This window comes from Pristiophorus japonicus, chromosome 18 (genome assembly GCF_044704955.1).
Source record: "Pristiophorus japonicus isolate sPriJap1 chromosome 18, sPriJap1.hap1, whole genome shotgun sequence".
NCBI classification, from domain to species: domain Eukaryota; kingdom Metazoa; phylum Chordata; class Chondrichthyes; family Pristiophoridae; genus Pristiophorus; species Pristiophorus japonicus.
The window spans coordinates 70,380,961-70,394,775 of record NC_091994.1 but is presented as its reverse complement, the minus strand read 5'-3'; the positions used below and the strand labels follow the sequence as shown (position 1 = coordinate 70,394,775).

The window sequence follows — 13,815 nt, the reverse complement described above, 5'->3', positions numbered from 1 at the left end:
CACAGGAGTGGAATTTTGATAATGGTGGCCATTGCGCTCCACAGCGTGGCCAGCGTGGTCGATTTCCGATGTCCACAGGCCTTAAGGGAAGGAGCAATTTTGGCCCCCCCGTGTGTTGTGCAGAGCACAATTCCTTGCAGACAGAGATGAGATGGCTATCTCGAGGCGCAATGCTTACCCATATATTTCACTCAGGGAGGAGGTATGCACTTCCTTAGTGGATATAAGAAATCTGAACTTGCCGAGACGCAGCAAGTGGCATGTGGTCGGCTGCACTGGGATACCCGCAGGCACAGTCAGTGGCGCGAATCAGCTGCAGTAAACTATGCATGGCGGGAGAACTCATTGTTTTGCCAGCGTGAAAGAATTGGCGCATTGAGAAAGAAACTGCAGGTCTGGAAAGTTCTTGTCTGTGCGGGGACTACGGATATGGTTGAGCCCCTGCATTCTTTCATTCAAGAAAGTAACGTTGACTTTGACAATCAAACCACATCTTTCTGGTCTATGCAACAAATGTAATACCCCTGCTCCAGAACTGCCGATGGAACAACCTGCTGCACACCGGTGGGCTACAAACCCCTTTAGTGAGATTAGTGACAGTAAATGTTCGCTCTCTGTCCAATCAAAGCGATTGGAAGAGCTCATTGATGTTTAAGCAGCCAGCTCCCTCCGAACCAACGTTAGTGATCTGCCGCTGGAGAAATTTTGGTGTGAATGCTGCTATGAATACAACACTGCTTCTTCAGCAGCACTGGAAGCATTACTCCCATTTAACACATCTGCTGATGGATTTTCAACAACAAGGGATTAAGGGATTATGGGGAGCGGGCAGGGAAGTGGACCTGAGTCCATGATCGGGTCAGCCATGATCGTATTAAATGGTGGAGCAGGCTCGAGGGACCATATGGCCTACTCCTGCTCCTATTTCTTATGTTCTTATGTTCTTTTGACATCAATGAAAGAAAGTACCGAGCTAGGATGAACATTAACCATGACGCGAGCCTGTGGTTGGCGAAGATACCTCTGCGTCTTGACAAGAGTTGTTCAGCACCAGCAACAATTTTCACATTAAGCAAAATCAAAATAATAAACATATAGCTTTAATTGCATAACTAATTTTTATACAGAAAAAATATTTGTGTTACAGAGGGTCCGTGGAATTTTTACAACACAGGAGGGTGCCTTCAGAAGCAAAAAGGTTGACAACCCCTGTCTTACGGAAACACTGGAACTCATTTAAATATTATACAACATATGATGATCGGAATATGTGAATGATACGTTCATCTCTAGATTACAGAAATGTTCTTTTAAAACTGTTTTGTGCCCTTTCTTAAAAATAGTGCTGTGATGTGTATATCAATTAGTTTCACCTTTCATGGAACTGTTGTTAATGAAAATCTTTAAAAAGTTAAAAACAAAGGGCTGGATTTTTGGTTGTCGAACATCTCAGTTAACGGCCAGAGAGGGCGTTAATGGGAGCATTAGAGGTTACCGACCGGGAGTGCAATGTTTAATGGGTGCATTACTTTGCCGCGCTGTTAAGACTCGGCTTTTCCCGGGATCTGATTCGGAGTTCCGCGCATGCGCAATGGGTCCACCAAATTTACCGACCAAACTTCTGTTATCGCCCCCCCACCACCCCTCCCCTCCCCCCCCCCCTCCCCAGTGAGCAACGGCTGATTTATCGCCCCGTCAGCTCTTCGCCCGATTCTGATGAATTTCTGGGTGGGAGACACAAATTCTTTCAAGGCACTAAAAGTACCATTCCTCCTGGGTTACCGCCTCCAAACGAGACGCGATCGAATTTCCACCCCAAAATGTTGCGGATATGAGCTGACATGGGTTAAATAAATAAGAGCTGATCAGGGCCACACCAATACAATTAATGTACTGCGGCCGAATTGAAAGCAGCAGCAAATTGACGCGGTGCCTTTCAGCAGCTAAGTGCAATCAGACGGTGGATTTCCCTGGTTGAAATGACACACGTCACTGAAGTCGCAGCCTCTTACAGTGCTGGCAGGGACAAGTGCACTTACAGCTTCCATTCAATTTCAATAGTGAAAGGCCCAAGCCACAATCATTGCCATGTCAAGTGAGGCCACATACTGCAGGGGATTCAGGCGCATGGCTTGTCCTCAGCATTCTGGCAGCACCAACTGTTCGCACTGTGAAGTGCACCGTGAGATGTGTTGTAATTTTCCCATCAATCCTGTCTGCATGTTCTAGTTAATGGTGGAGAAATCGATGGAGATATTTGCACTCACCATGGCCACTTGTGTAGTGCTGCAGCTTGTCCGTGTATTCCAAGTCTGCCCGTTCAAATCCTCGTCTCCTGAAAGTGCAGCAAATGAGAACGACTGTCACTACACGTAACGGTTAATCAGATAACAAGTCATAGTTTGATCATTGACGTACAAGCTCCCATTTCTAGTTCATGCAATCATAGAAACTTACAGCACAGAAGGAGGCCATTTGGCCCATTATGTCCGTGCCGGCTCTTTGAAAGAGCGGTCGTGTTTAGTCCCACATCCCCACTGTTTGTCCGTAACCCTGAGAGTTCCTCATCCTCCAGTACCCGTCCAACTCCCCTTTAGAATTATTTATGGAATCAGCTCCTACCATCTTTTCAGGCCGAGCGTTCCAGATCCCAACAGCTCTCTGAGTGAAAACTTCTCCACATCTCCCCTCTGGATCTTTTGCCAAAGATTTTGAATCCATGACCTCTGGTTATTGATCCAATCGCCATGGGGAATAATTTTTCTCGATCTACTCTACCAAACCTCTTGAGAATCTCTATTAGGTCACCTGTTAACCTGCTCTGTTCCAAGGGGCACAGTCCCTACCTTTCCAACCTCTCCTCATAACTGAAGTCTCTCATCCCTGGTACCATCCGCGTAAACCCCCTCTCTACCCTTTCAATGGCCTTTACATCTTTGCTGAAGTACGATGCCCAGATTGTCCACAATACCCCAGCTGAGGCCCAACCAGTGATTTATAAAGTTCCAGCATGATCTTTTTGCTTTTATATTCCATTCCTCGATTTATAAACCCAAGTAACCCATGTGCTTTTTTTAACCAACTCGCCACCTTGCCCCGTCACCTTTAAAGATTTGTGTACATGGACACCAAGGTCTCTCTGCTCATCTACAGTTTCTGGATCGCGCCATTTATAGTATCCTGCCTGTCCATATTAGTCCTCCCACAGTGCATCACTTCACACTTCCCAGCATTGAACTCCATCTGCCATGCTTCTGCCCATTTCCCCATCCTGTCTGTGTCATCCTGAAGCCTGTAACTATCCTCATCACTATCTACTCCTTAGCCATGTTTTGCATCACCTGCAAACTTTATTATGCTGCGCCCTGCACCTGTATCTAGGTCATTTATAAAAACTGAAGATTAATGGACCCAAAACTGATCCTTGGGGAACACCGCTGCAAACCACCTCCCAGTCTGATAAACATCCATCCACCACCATACTTTGCTTCCTGTCACTGAGCCAAGTTTGTATCCATACCGTCACTTTCCCTTCATTCAATCAAGTTAGTCAGACATGATTTGCTTTCAACACATCCATGATTTGATTAACCCATGCCTTTCCAAATGAAAGTTTTTTTTCCCTGATAATGGTTTCCAATAATTTCCCCACCACCGATGTTAGGCTGACTGGTCTGTAGTTTCCAGGTTTATTCCTCTCTCCTTTCTTGAACTGTGGTATAACATTAGCAACTCACCCGTCCTCCGGCACTACTCCTCTATCCAATGAGGATTGACTGATTGTGACCAATGCCTCTGCTATTTCTACCTTTGCTTCTTTCAGCAACCTGGGATGCATTTCATCAGGTGACTTACCAACTTTCAGCAATGCTAATTTTTTTATTCTGTCTTCTCTATCTATTATTATCCTGTCCATAACTTTCCTCTCATCTTTTAGTGTAACCTTCACATCATTTGCTTCAGTGATGACAGATGCTAAGTGCTCATTTAATACTTTAGCTATGTCCTCTACCTCTTCATGAAGATTTCCCTTTGGCTTCTTAATAGGCCCAATTTTTTTGCTTACAATTTATGGGGGAGAAATTCGGTCGCGCCTCATTTGTGGTAGTAACCCAGGCGGAGCGGTAATTTTAACGCCTTGTAAAAGTTTGTGCCTCCCGCCCAGAAATTTGTCAGAATTGGGCGAGGAGCTGACAGGGGCGCAAAATCAGCCGTTACATACCCGAGCTGGGTGGGGGGGGTGGGGAGTTGCTAACGAAAGTTCTGTCACTAAATTTTGTAGGCCCATTGCCCACTCCGATTCAGATCCCAGGAAAAGCCGAGTCTTAAAGGCGCGGCATAGTAATGCACCCATTAAATTTTTCAACCTCACTTGTTTCCAACCTGCACTGTTATGTCTGTCTGCCACGGCAAACTGGGAGGCTCACGCACCGTGCTGTGTGTAAACGTTGCACTGACTGTGACCTCCGAGGGAAGCACTTCCTCATCCCTTTAAGTAGCCACCAGTTAACGACTCTGCAAGCCTGGACCCACTGTTTCTCCAGACGGTATTATTGGCGGGCGCTCAATGAGGATTGGAGCGATGGTCAGCAGCCGGGCGCTAACGGTTTGCGCCCCCGGTGAGCCTCTAATGAATTTTCGGTCGGGGTGCTAAACGCTGCACTCCCGGTCAGTAACCTCACGCTCCCATTAATGCCCCCTCTGGCCGCTAACTGAGCGTTAGACAACTGAATATCCAGCCCTGTATGTTTTAGATTTAATTTAATGTTGCCTGCTTGTCTTTTCTCGTAAGCTCTCTTTGCCTCCTGTATTCTCTTTTTCAATTCCCTCCTGTACCTCTCATAGTTTTCCTGGTTATTAACTGAATCTTGCTCCTGACATCATAGAATCATAGACTAGTACAGGCAGCAAGAGGCCATTCGGCCCATCGAGTCTGCGCTGGCTCTTTCGAAGAGCAATCCAGTTACTCCTACACCTGGCTCTTTCTCCATATCTCCGCAATTTCTTCCACTTCATGTATTTATCCAATTTCCCTTTGAAGGCTACTACTGAAGAGGTATCCACCACCCTATCAGGCAGTCCAGATCCTAAACACTTGCATTAGCCTCCTTCTCTGTTTTATTTTAGCTTTTATTTCCATTGTCAGCCAGGGCGCCTGAAAGTACTCTGTGCTGAATTCTGTCCGCCTTACTTAATGATTTACACAACACTGCACAATAACACACTGAATGTTTGATATTTTGGGATTTGCCATCTTCATTCCATTTCAATTGAATAGGATCATTGGACTTTACACTTTGGACTGAAGCTTCTCCCCCTGGGATCATCCCTGTGCATCTCAACTGGCTTTGACAGATTAGAGTAAGGCACCAAACCAGGACTCCATATTCTCCCTGTGGTCTATTCCATGATTTATATATTTTCTTAGCAATATCTCTTTGATTTTGCACTCTATGGGGTGGAAATTCGGTTTGTTGCTGCCTCTGTTCGCGCCCCGTCGGGACTTTCCGGGCAAGCTGCCAGCTTTTAGCGGCTTGTTGGGACATTCGGTATTGTGTTTTGCGGAGGCACGGAGCAGTGCCACCCAGGAGAGGCGAGCCAGTGTGCAACGGCCCTGGTTTGTTTTCTGGGGACCCGTAGCATCTCACAGCGCCCCCTAGTGGCACCGCCCGGGAAAGCGGGCCGTCCGAGCTGTTCCGGCCGCAGTGAGGGAACGAATGTCTACCTGAGGTAAGTGTGATCGTTTTTTATTTTATTGTTTTTGCGATTTATGTGGATGTGGCGTCAGTAAGATATTGGAAATGTTTCTGGTGGTTTTTTTTGCTGATTTTGTTTCCCCACAGAAGCCTCTCTCAGGGCACTCCGAGGCCGGCTGTTTAACGCGGGATTTTCAGTTGCTCAGCCGGCCTAGTGCCCTCAGAGAGGTGTGCAACGCCTCCCTTAGCATCCCACCTCACACTCCGGGCCCAGCTGATGAATTTTGTGGTTGCAGACACAAACCATTTCCTGATGCAAAATTTACCGTCCCACCACCATTAGCGCCAAAAAATTGGTGGTACCGAATTTCCACCCCATACTTCTATTTATAAAACCCAGGTCAAAATTGCAAGATTCTGCTTATTGCAGTGGTTTGGGAAGGCTCTTCAAATGGCACTCATTTTTGTAGGCATACAGGCATGACTAGGCAGGTTTCTAAAGTTTTTTCATATCAACAAATATTTAATTTACTAAGAAACTGACTGGTGTACACCAATGAAAGTATTAAATGGTTCTGTATAGTTCTTTTAAAGTCATTTTCGGTGATTTTAATTCAGGTTACTCACAGGCTAAGGACTGGGCGCCCTTATTAAAAATGCTTCTTTTTGTAATTAACCCATTTTCACGGTATTAATAAAATTGCACTAGGTTCCTACTCTCAGATATATCAAGGAATACTCTTTAACAGAAAGAAACTAACTGGCGGCGGTTAGTTCAGAGTTCAATGCGCTGATTTTCGGGTCTTCTGCGCTCTGTTTCTCGCCCCGGAGCGGCGACAATGGCAGCGGTGAGGTGTTCTGGGTGGGCGGTCAGCCTCCAGCGCCCCGCGGTGATCCCCAGGTCCGGTTTAGCGGCAGGGCGGAGCAGCGGCACCTGGAGGAGCTGCGTCCCGTGTGCAACGCCCCTGGTTGCGACACCGACGTGCGTTTGAGCTCCTGTCCGCCCCGCAGCGCGCCCCGCACTGACCGCCTGGGAAGTCAGGGCGGTCCCACCATCCAGACAGAGGAGAGGTGAGTCATGGACTCCTAAGGTAAGTGTGATTGTTTTCATCTCTTAACTTTTTTTGTGATTTGTGTTGTGGTGGCGTGGGCAATGTTTAGGGAATGTTTTTATGGCTTTTCTTTTAGTTTTTTTTTAGGGTTTTTCTTCCCCCCCCCCCTCCCCACCTCAGGCGTCTTTGGGAACGCTCCCAGCCCGGCTCTTTAGCTCGGGAGTTTCCCATCCTAACGCCCCACGAGGGGTGTACAATTGCTCCCTTAGCGCTGCGCCCCCTCACTCAGGGCCCAGCTGCCCAAAGTTACTGACTGAGGCGCAAACTGTTCCCGGGCGCTAACTTTCCCACCCCGTCGCCATGACCGCAACCGAAAATTTATTTGCACAATCACAAATGTAAAATCTTCCATGAACCAGCCCAATCGGGCAGCGCAATAGAACGTTATCGTGTATGTCGTTTCTTTCCATTAAAAATATTAGAAACGGGGTAAACACCTCAATACGTGGCCTCAGCAAACGTGCACCTTTGTATGCTGCTGTGTGTAGATGCTGCCCAAGGTAGCCGAATAGTATAAGAATGGGACATTTTTCCTCTGAAATGGCAGAACACTCTCGGGAATGTTGGAACGTCCACAGCCACACCGAGGCAGCCTAGAAAGCCAGAACCGTTCACTCGGGCCTGGGAACCAGGTCGTATTAGTTGCATGTCATCTTACATTACAACAGTGCCCACACCCCAAAAGTACTTCATTTGCTGGAAAGCACTTTGAGACATCCGGTGGTCGCTATATAAATTTAAGTCTTTTTTCTTTTTTTGCCATTTAATATAATACTGTAGAACAACTATATAAAATCAATGCTGTTATTAGTCAATATATACATAAGAACATAAGAAATAGGAGCAGGATTAGGCCACTGGCCCCTCGAGCCTGCTCCGCCATTCAATAAGATCATGGCTGATCTGATCTTGGCCTCAACTCCACTTCCCTGCCCGTTCCCCATAAATATATATTAAAGCTTGTTGTTTGAAACCACTCGACCCAAAATCAGACAAAGTTATTGTTGCAGGCCTAACAAACCTTTGTTGTGACCGCAACCATGGAAAATTCCACTAACAGTGCCCAAAGCAAGAATTCGACCACTAGGTTCCGATTTATGAAACCCAAATGCTGTTGGCCTTTTTATGATTTTATCTGTCTGAGGGACTGCCTAAGAAGGACTTGCACTTTGAAGGAATTATATATTAACCCCCACAAATTTCTGTTCACCCACACCCTTCTGAGTCTCTGCACTCCTCACTTTCCCTCTAAAAATATATTGACTTCGTTCTCCCCATTGAATACTAAGCTGAGAAAGTTAGGGTACCAGAGGCAAGGGACTCTTCGTCAGCCTTAATTTTTCCTGTATCATTACATTTTTTTATCCATGAGTCAGTTTTATTTTATGTGGACTGTTTCCTGCTGAATTGAATCCATTAATCCTGTAAATTACTTGCCATTGATTCTGTGCTTGGCTTTTGATACTTTGATGAAGTATTATAGTTAATGTTTTCAATATGAGAGTCATTATCCAACTGTGCAAATGTGCATTTATTCATTTCTACATCAACATCTTCTTTGCTCCCAATTCCTACAGAAGATCAACGGATTATACAGTTATCGCCAGTGCATCAAACTATAATTAGAATTTTACTTTTTAAAATTTTTGTTGAATTACATGGAATATACAGAAACAGCACAGTATAGCACAGAAAAAGGCCATTTGGCTCAACTAACCTATACCGTGTTTATGCTCCTCCCACCATTGCTCATCTCACCCGATCAACATGTCCTTCTATTGCTTTCTCCCTCATATACTTACCTAGCTTTTCCTTAAAGGCATCTTTGCAAATCGCCTCAACTACTCCTTGTGACAGTGACAGTGAGCACTAAGCACACTCTGGGTAAACAGTGTTTCTCCTCAATTGCTTATTGGATTTATTAATGACTATCTTACATTAGTTGTCTGCTGGTCCTCTGGCACTATTCCCTTTTCCAATGAATTGTTATATATATGTAATAGTGCCGCTGCTATCTCTTCCCTAACTTTTATTCTGTGTGGATGCAATCCATTCAGACCAGGGATTTTATCCTCTCTAAGTTTGACTGGTTTATCAGTTATCTCCCCACTTTCTATCTTAAACGTTCTTATACCTTTATTGATCCTCTCTTCTAATATCATGTCCATCTTGTTAGATTCCCTGATAAATATAGATAAATAACTGTTCAATATTTCTGTCATTTTGCTGTCGTTATCTGTGAGCTGATCTCTGCATCCTGTAAAGATCCTATTCTGATTTTTCTCTTGTTATTGATGTGCCTGTAGAATACTTTACTACTTCTTTTTGTATTCCTCGATAATTCCATTTCATAGTTCCTTTTTGCTTTATGAATTGTTTTTTGAAAATGTATTTTCTAACCTCTTCACATTCCCCTTGGCATCCTTTCCTTTATCCAACCCTCGACCCCTCGTCCTTGGAAACTACTGCCCCATCTCCAAACCCCCTTTCCTTTCCAAAGTCCTTGAACGTGTTGTCGCCTCCCATATCCGTGTCCATCTTTCCCGCAATTCCATGTTTGAATCCCTCCAATCAGGTTTCCGTGCCTACGGCTCTCATCAAAGTCACAAATGACATAGTTTATTATTGTGACAAAGGCAAACTATCCCTCCTTGTCCTTCTTGACTTGTCTGCAGCCTTTGACACGGTTGACCACTCCATCCTTCTCCAACGCCTCTCCACCGTCGTCCGGCTGGGTGGGACTGCACTCGCCTGGTTCCATTCTTATCTATCTAATCATAGCCAGAGAATCACCTGCAATGGCTTCTCTTCCCGCATCATTATCCCTGGTGTCCCCCAAGGATCTATCCTTGGCCCCTCCTATTTCTCATCTACATGTTGCCCCTTGACGACATCATCCTAAAATACAGCGTCACTTTCCACATGTACGCTGACGACACCCAGCTCTACCTCACCACCACCTCTCGCGACCCGTCCTCGGTCTCTAAATTGTCAGACTGCTTGTCCGACATCCAGTTCTGGATGAGCAGAAATGTTCTCAATTGAATATTGGGAAGATCGAAGCCATTGTTTTCAGTCCCCGCCACAAACTCCGTACCCTAGCCACTGACTCCATCCCTCTCCCCAACTTCTGTCTGAGGCTGAACCAGACTGTTCGCAACCTTGGTGTCATATTTGATCCTGAAATGAGCTTTCAACCACATATCCGCAGCATAACTAAGACCGCCTAATTCCACCCAATGTAACATTGCCCATCTCCGCCATTCCCTCAGCTCATCTGCTGCTAAAACCCTCATCCATGCCTTTGTTATCTCTAGACTTGACTATTCCAATGCATTCCTGGCTGGCCTCCCACATTCTACCCTACGTAAACTAGAAGTGATCCAAAACTCAGCTGCCTGTGTCCCAACACACACCAAGTCCCGCTCGCCCATCACCCCTGTTCTCGCTGACCTACATGGCTTTTGGTTAAGCAACGCCTCGATTTCAAAATTCTAATCCTTATTTTCAAATCCCTCCATGGCCTCAACTCTCCCTATCTCTGTAATCTCCTCCAGCCCCCCAACCTGCCGAGATGTCTGCACTCCTCTAATTCTGCCCTCTTGAGCATCCCTGATTATAATCGCTCAACCATTGGTGGCCGTGCCTTCTGTTGCCTAGGTCCCAAGCTCTGGAACTCCCTGCCCCACCTCTCTTTCTTCCTTCAAGACAATCCTTAAAACATTCCTCTTTAACCAAGCTTTTGGTCACCTGTGCTAATTGCGGCTCGGTGGCAATTTTTTTTAATCTTAAAATACCTGGGACGTTTCACTATGTTAAAGGTGCTATATAAATCCAAGTTGTTGTTGTTATCGTCTATGTACTTGGTTTATGCCTTTTCCTTACTTTCAATGTTGCCCGTATCTGTTTATTCATCCATGGTGTTTCATTATTGGCTAGTTTATTCTTGGTTTTTTTTTGCAGAATATATGTCTCCTGAACTCTATTGATCACCTTTTAAAATATTTCCCACTGCTGTTATATCTCTTTGTTTATTGATATGTTTTTACAGTCTATCTTTTTAAGTTCCATTCGTATTCCCTCAAAATTTACTTTGGTCTTTGCCTTACTTATGTCCTTCTCGATCATTATCTTAAATCTTATTATGTTGTGATCACTATTGCCTAGATGTTCCCCAACACTCTTATCTGCTCTGATTCATTTCCCATTACTAGCAGTGATTCTTCTCGTGTTGGGCTTCTTATGTTCTAAGTAAGAAAGGAGTCTTGATCACACTCCATTCCCTAATTGTGTTTATATTTCTTTGTACCTTGACATAAATAACGTCCTGTTTTCCCTTCTCTGACCACAAAAAATGGGACTAAAAAAGCTGAAATGAAGTTCCAGCCTCAAAAAAGCAGAGACGTGTGGTTAAACAACTTGCCCAAGCGATCTCCTGCTGACGCCTGAAGCAGACCATAATCTACAAAGGCCTCGGGGACATGGCTTACCCAGACTAGGAAAGCCTTGGGCAGCAGCAGCCCACATTAAGGCTCACTAACACTGGCATGGCCTCACACTGTGGGCAGGATTTAAGCACATCAGCCAGATTCCTGCTAGTAGGTGCAATGTACTCTTTTCAGAGTTCCACTGAAAAGCCTTTCAATAAAAAGGCTTCTTCATTTTTCTTATTCTGAGGAGAAGTGATTAAGTACAACTATCAACGTAGTAAATAAAACTGAAATTAAAAGTAAAGCAAGCATTTCTGACAGGAGATGAGAATGTGGCGATTGACAAGACACAATGAGATAATACTGTAAAATGTATTTTGGATCAAGGACTGAAAGATTTGAACTCCTGTGGCACAGAATTGATTTGTTTAATTGATAAACTTTATGGAAGGAGGAGACACACTGGTGAGGAGGTAAATTAAAAAGTAGGACCTAGAAATTGGCTTCCTTAGCGCCTTCCGCTATCATCTCCGGGGGGGGCGCTAACTGGGTGCGAACCACTTACCGACCGGGCGCGGCGAGATGAACGACTCCCACTAACTTCGGCGGGAGGTTTGCGGCGGCGGTAAGACGATGCGCCCCGATCTCCTGCGCCCGGAGATTGTGATATCATTGCCGTGTGCATCGCCCCAGACCTGAACTTCGGTTCCGCCCCTTGCAGCATTGCCGGGCGACAACACCGATAGATGCAGGAGGTATTGATCGGGAGGCCCAGGGACTCGGGGGCAGAGGTTAAAGGTGAGACGGCCGAGGTATGTACAAAAATTTCTATATTGTTGTTTTTCAATTTTTCTCATTCCTCTTCAGCCACGATCGAGCGGCCCGGCACTTTTCTGCAGTGTGTGGGGCTGATCCGGCCGGATCGGGGGAGTGTGTGGGGCTGATCGGTCCGGATCAGGGGAGTGCGGGGCTGATCGGGCCGGATCAGGGGAATGCGTGGGGCTGATCGGGCCGGATCGGGGGAGTGCATGGGGCTGATCGGTCCGGATCGGGGGAGTGCGTGAGGCTGATCAGGCCGGATCGGGGGAGTGTGTGGGGCTGATCGGTCCGGATCGGGGGGGTGCGTGGGGCTGATCGGGCCGGATCGGGGGAGTGTGTGGGGCTGATCGGGCCGGATCGGGGGAGTGCGTGGGGCTGATCGGTCCGGATTGGGGGAGTGCGTGGGGCTGATCGGGGCGGATCGGGGGAGTGCGTGGGGCTGATCCGGCCGGATCGGGGGAGTGTGTGGGGCTGATCGGGCCGGATCGGGGGAGTGCGTGGGGCTGATCCGGCCGGATCGGGGGAGTGCGTGGGGCTGATCGGGCCGGATCGGGGGAGTGCGTGGGGCTGATCCGGCCGGATCGGGGGAGTGCGTGGGGCTGATCCGGCCGGATCGGGGGAGTGCGTGGGGCTGATCCGGCCGGATCGGGGGAGTGCGTGGGGCTGATCGGGCCGGATCGGGGGAGTGCGTGGGGCTGATCCGGCCGGATCGGGGGAGTGCGTGGGGCTGATCCGGCCGGATCGGGGGAGTGCGTGGGGCTGATCCGGCCGGATCGGGGGAGTGCGTGGGGCTGATCGGGCCGGATCGGGGGAGTGCGTGGGGCTGATCCGGCCGGATCGGGGGAGTGCGTGGGGCTGATCGGGGGAGTGTGTGGGGCTGATCCGGCCGGATTGGGGGAGTGTGTGGGGCTGATCGGGCCGGATCGGGGGAGTGTGTGGGGCTGATCGGTCCGGATCGGGGGAGTGTGTGGGGCTGATCGGTCCGGATCGGGGGAGTGCGTGGGGCTGATCGGGGCGGATCACGGAGTGTGCGGGGCTGACCGGGGCGGATCGCGGCTGCTGTCAGGGACCAGCTCACGGGTCCCAGTGCAGAGCCTGCAGCGATGGCCCTTCCTTTAAGGGAGGGGCAGAGCCTCGGATCGCGGGAGGGCTGCACGGCCCAGTGAGCAACGCTGCTCCACTCACCACCCCGCCTGTGTCCCGGAGCGCTCCAGAAAGGAAGTGCAGTGATTGGTTTAGCGCTCCACTTCCTTCCTGGAGCGCAAACACTGAATTTTTTAAAAGCTGAGAATCATTAGCCTGTGGTGCTAATGATTCCCAGCTTTCAAAAATTAGCGCCCCAACCGTGGCTCTCCTGAATTGGGATTTGACGAGACCTCGCCTGGGCTCGAAAAGCTTTGCGTTGTAACAGTAGGAGAAGACTGAGCAGGGCAGGAAAGCACACCGCATTGCGGTCCTGGGAAGGAATGAGTTCGAGTTGGAGATAGTGCGACGAGTCACTTTCTAATATCTAAATGACACCAATCCATGTCCACGTTTCCAATTGAGGTGGACAATCGACATGAAAATTGCTTCATTTCGAAATAAACCAGGTGAAATGATCAGAGCGCGAAAGCTGTGAAGGGCCTAAACCAAAGATGAGTTCCTTGAACATTTCTGAACCTATGGCGAGATACTTTGGAAAAGTGTAGGAGGCTGAGGATAGAGAGATCAGAGTGGGAGTGATCCGGAGAAATGCACCAGTCATTTTAATTCTCT

At 47.6% G+C, this 13,815-nt stretch overlaps 1 protein-coding gene across 1 annotated transcript in view; it reads right to left on the bottom strand.

The window, feature by feature from the left end:
- LOC139229054 (ephrin type-B receptor 2) overlaps positions 1 to 13,815 on the bottom strand; it is a 585,159-nt gene that overhangs the window by 74,292 nt on the left and 497,052 nt on the right. Inside the window, exon 10 of the mRNA XM_070860715.1 lies at positions 2,268 to 2,335. Within this exon, the coding sequence (XP_070716816.1) occupies positions 2,268 to 2,335 (68 nt within the window). The remainder of the gene's footprint in view (positions 1 to 2,267; positions 2,336 to 13,815) is intronic.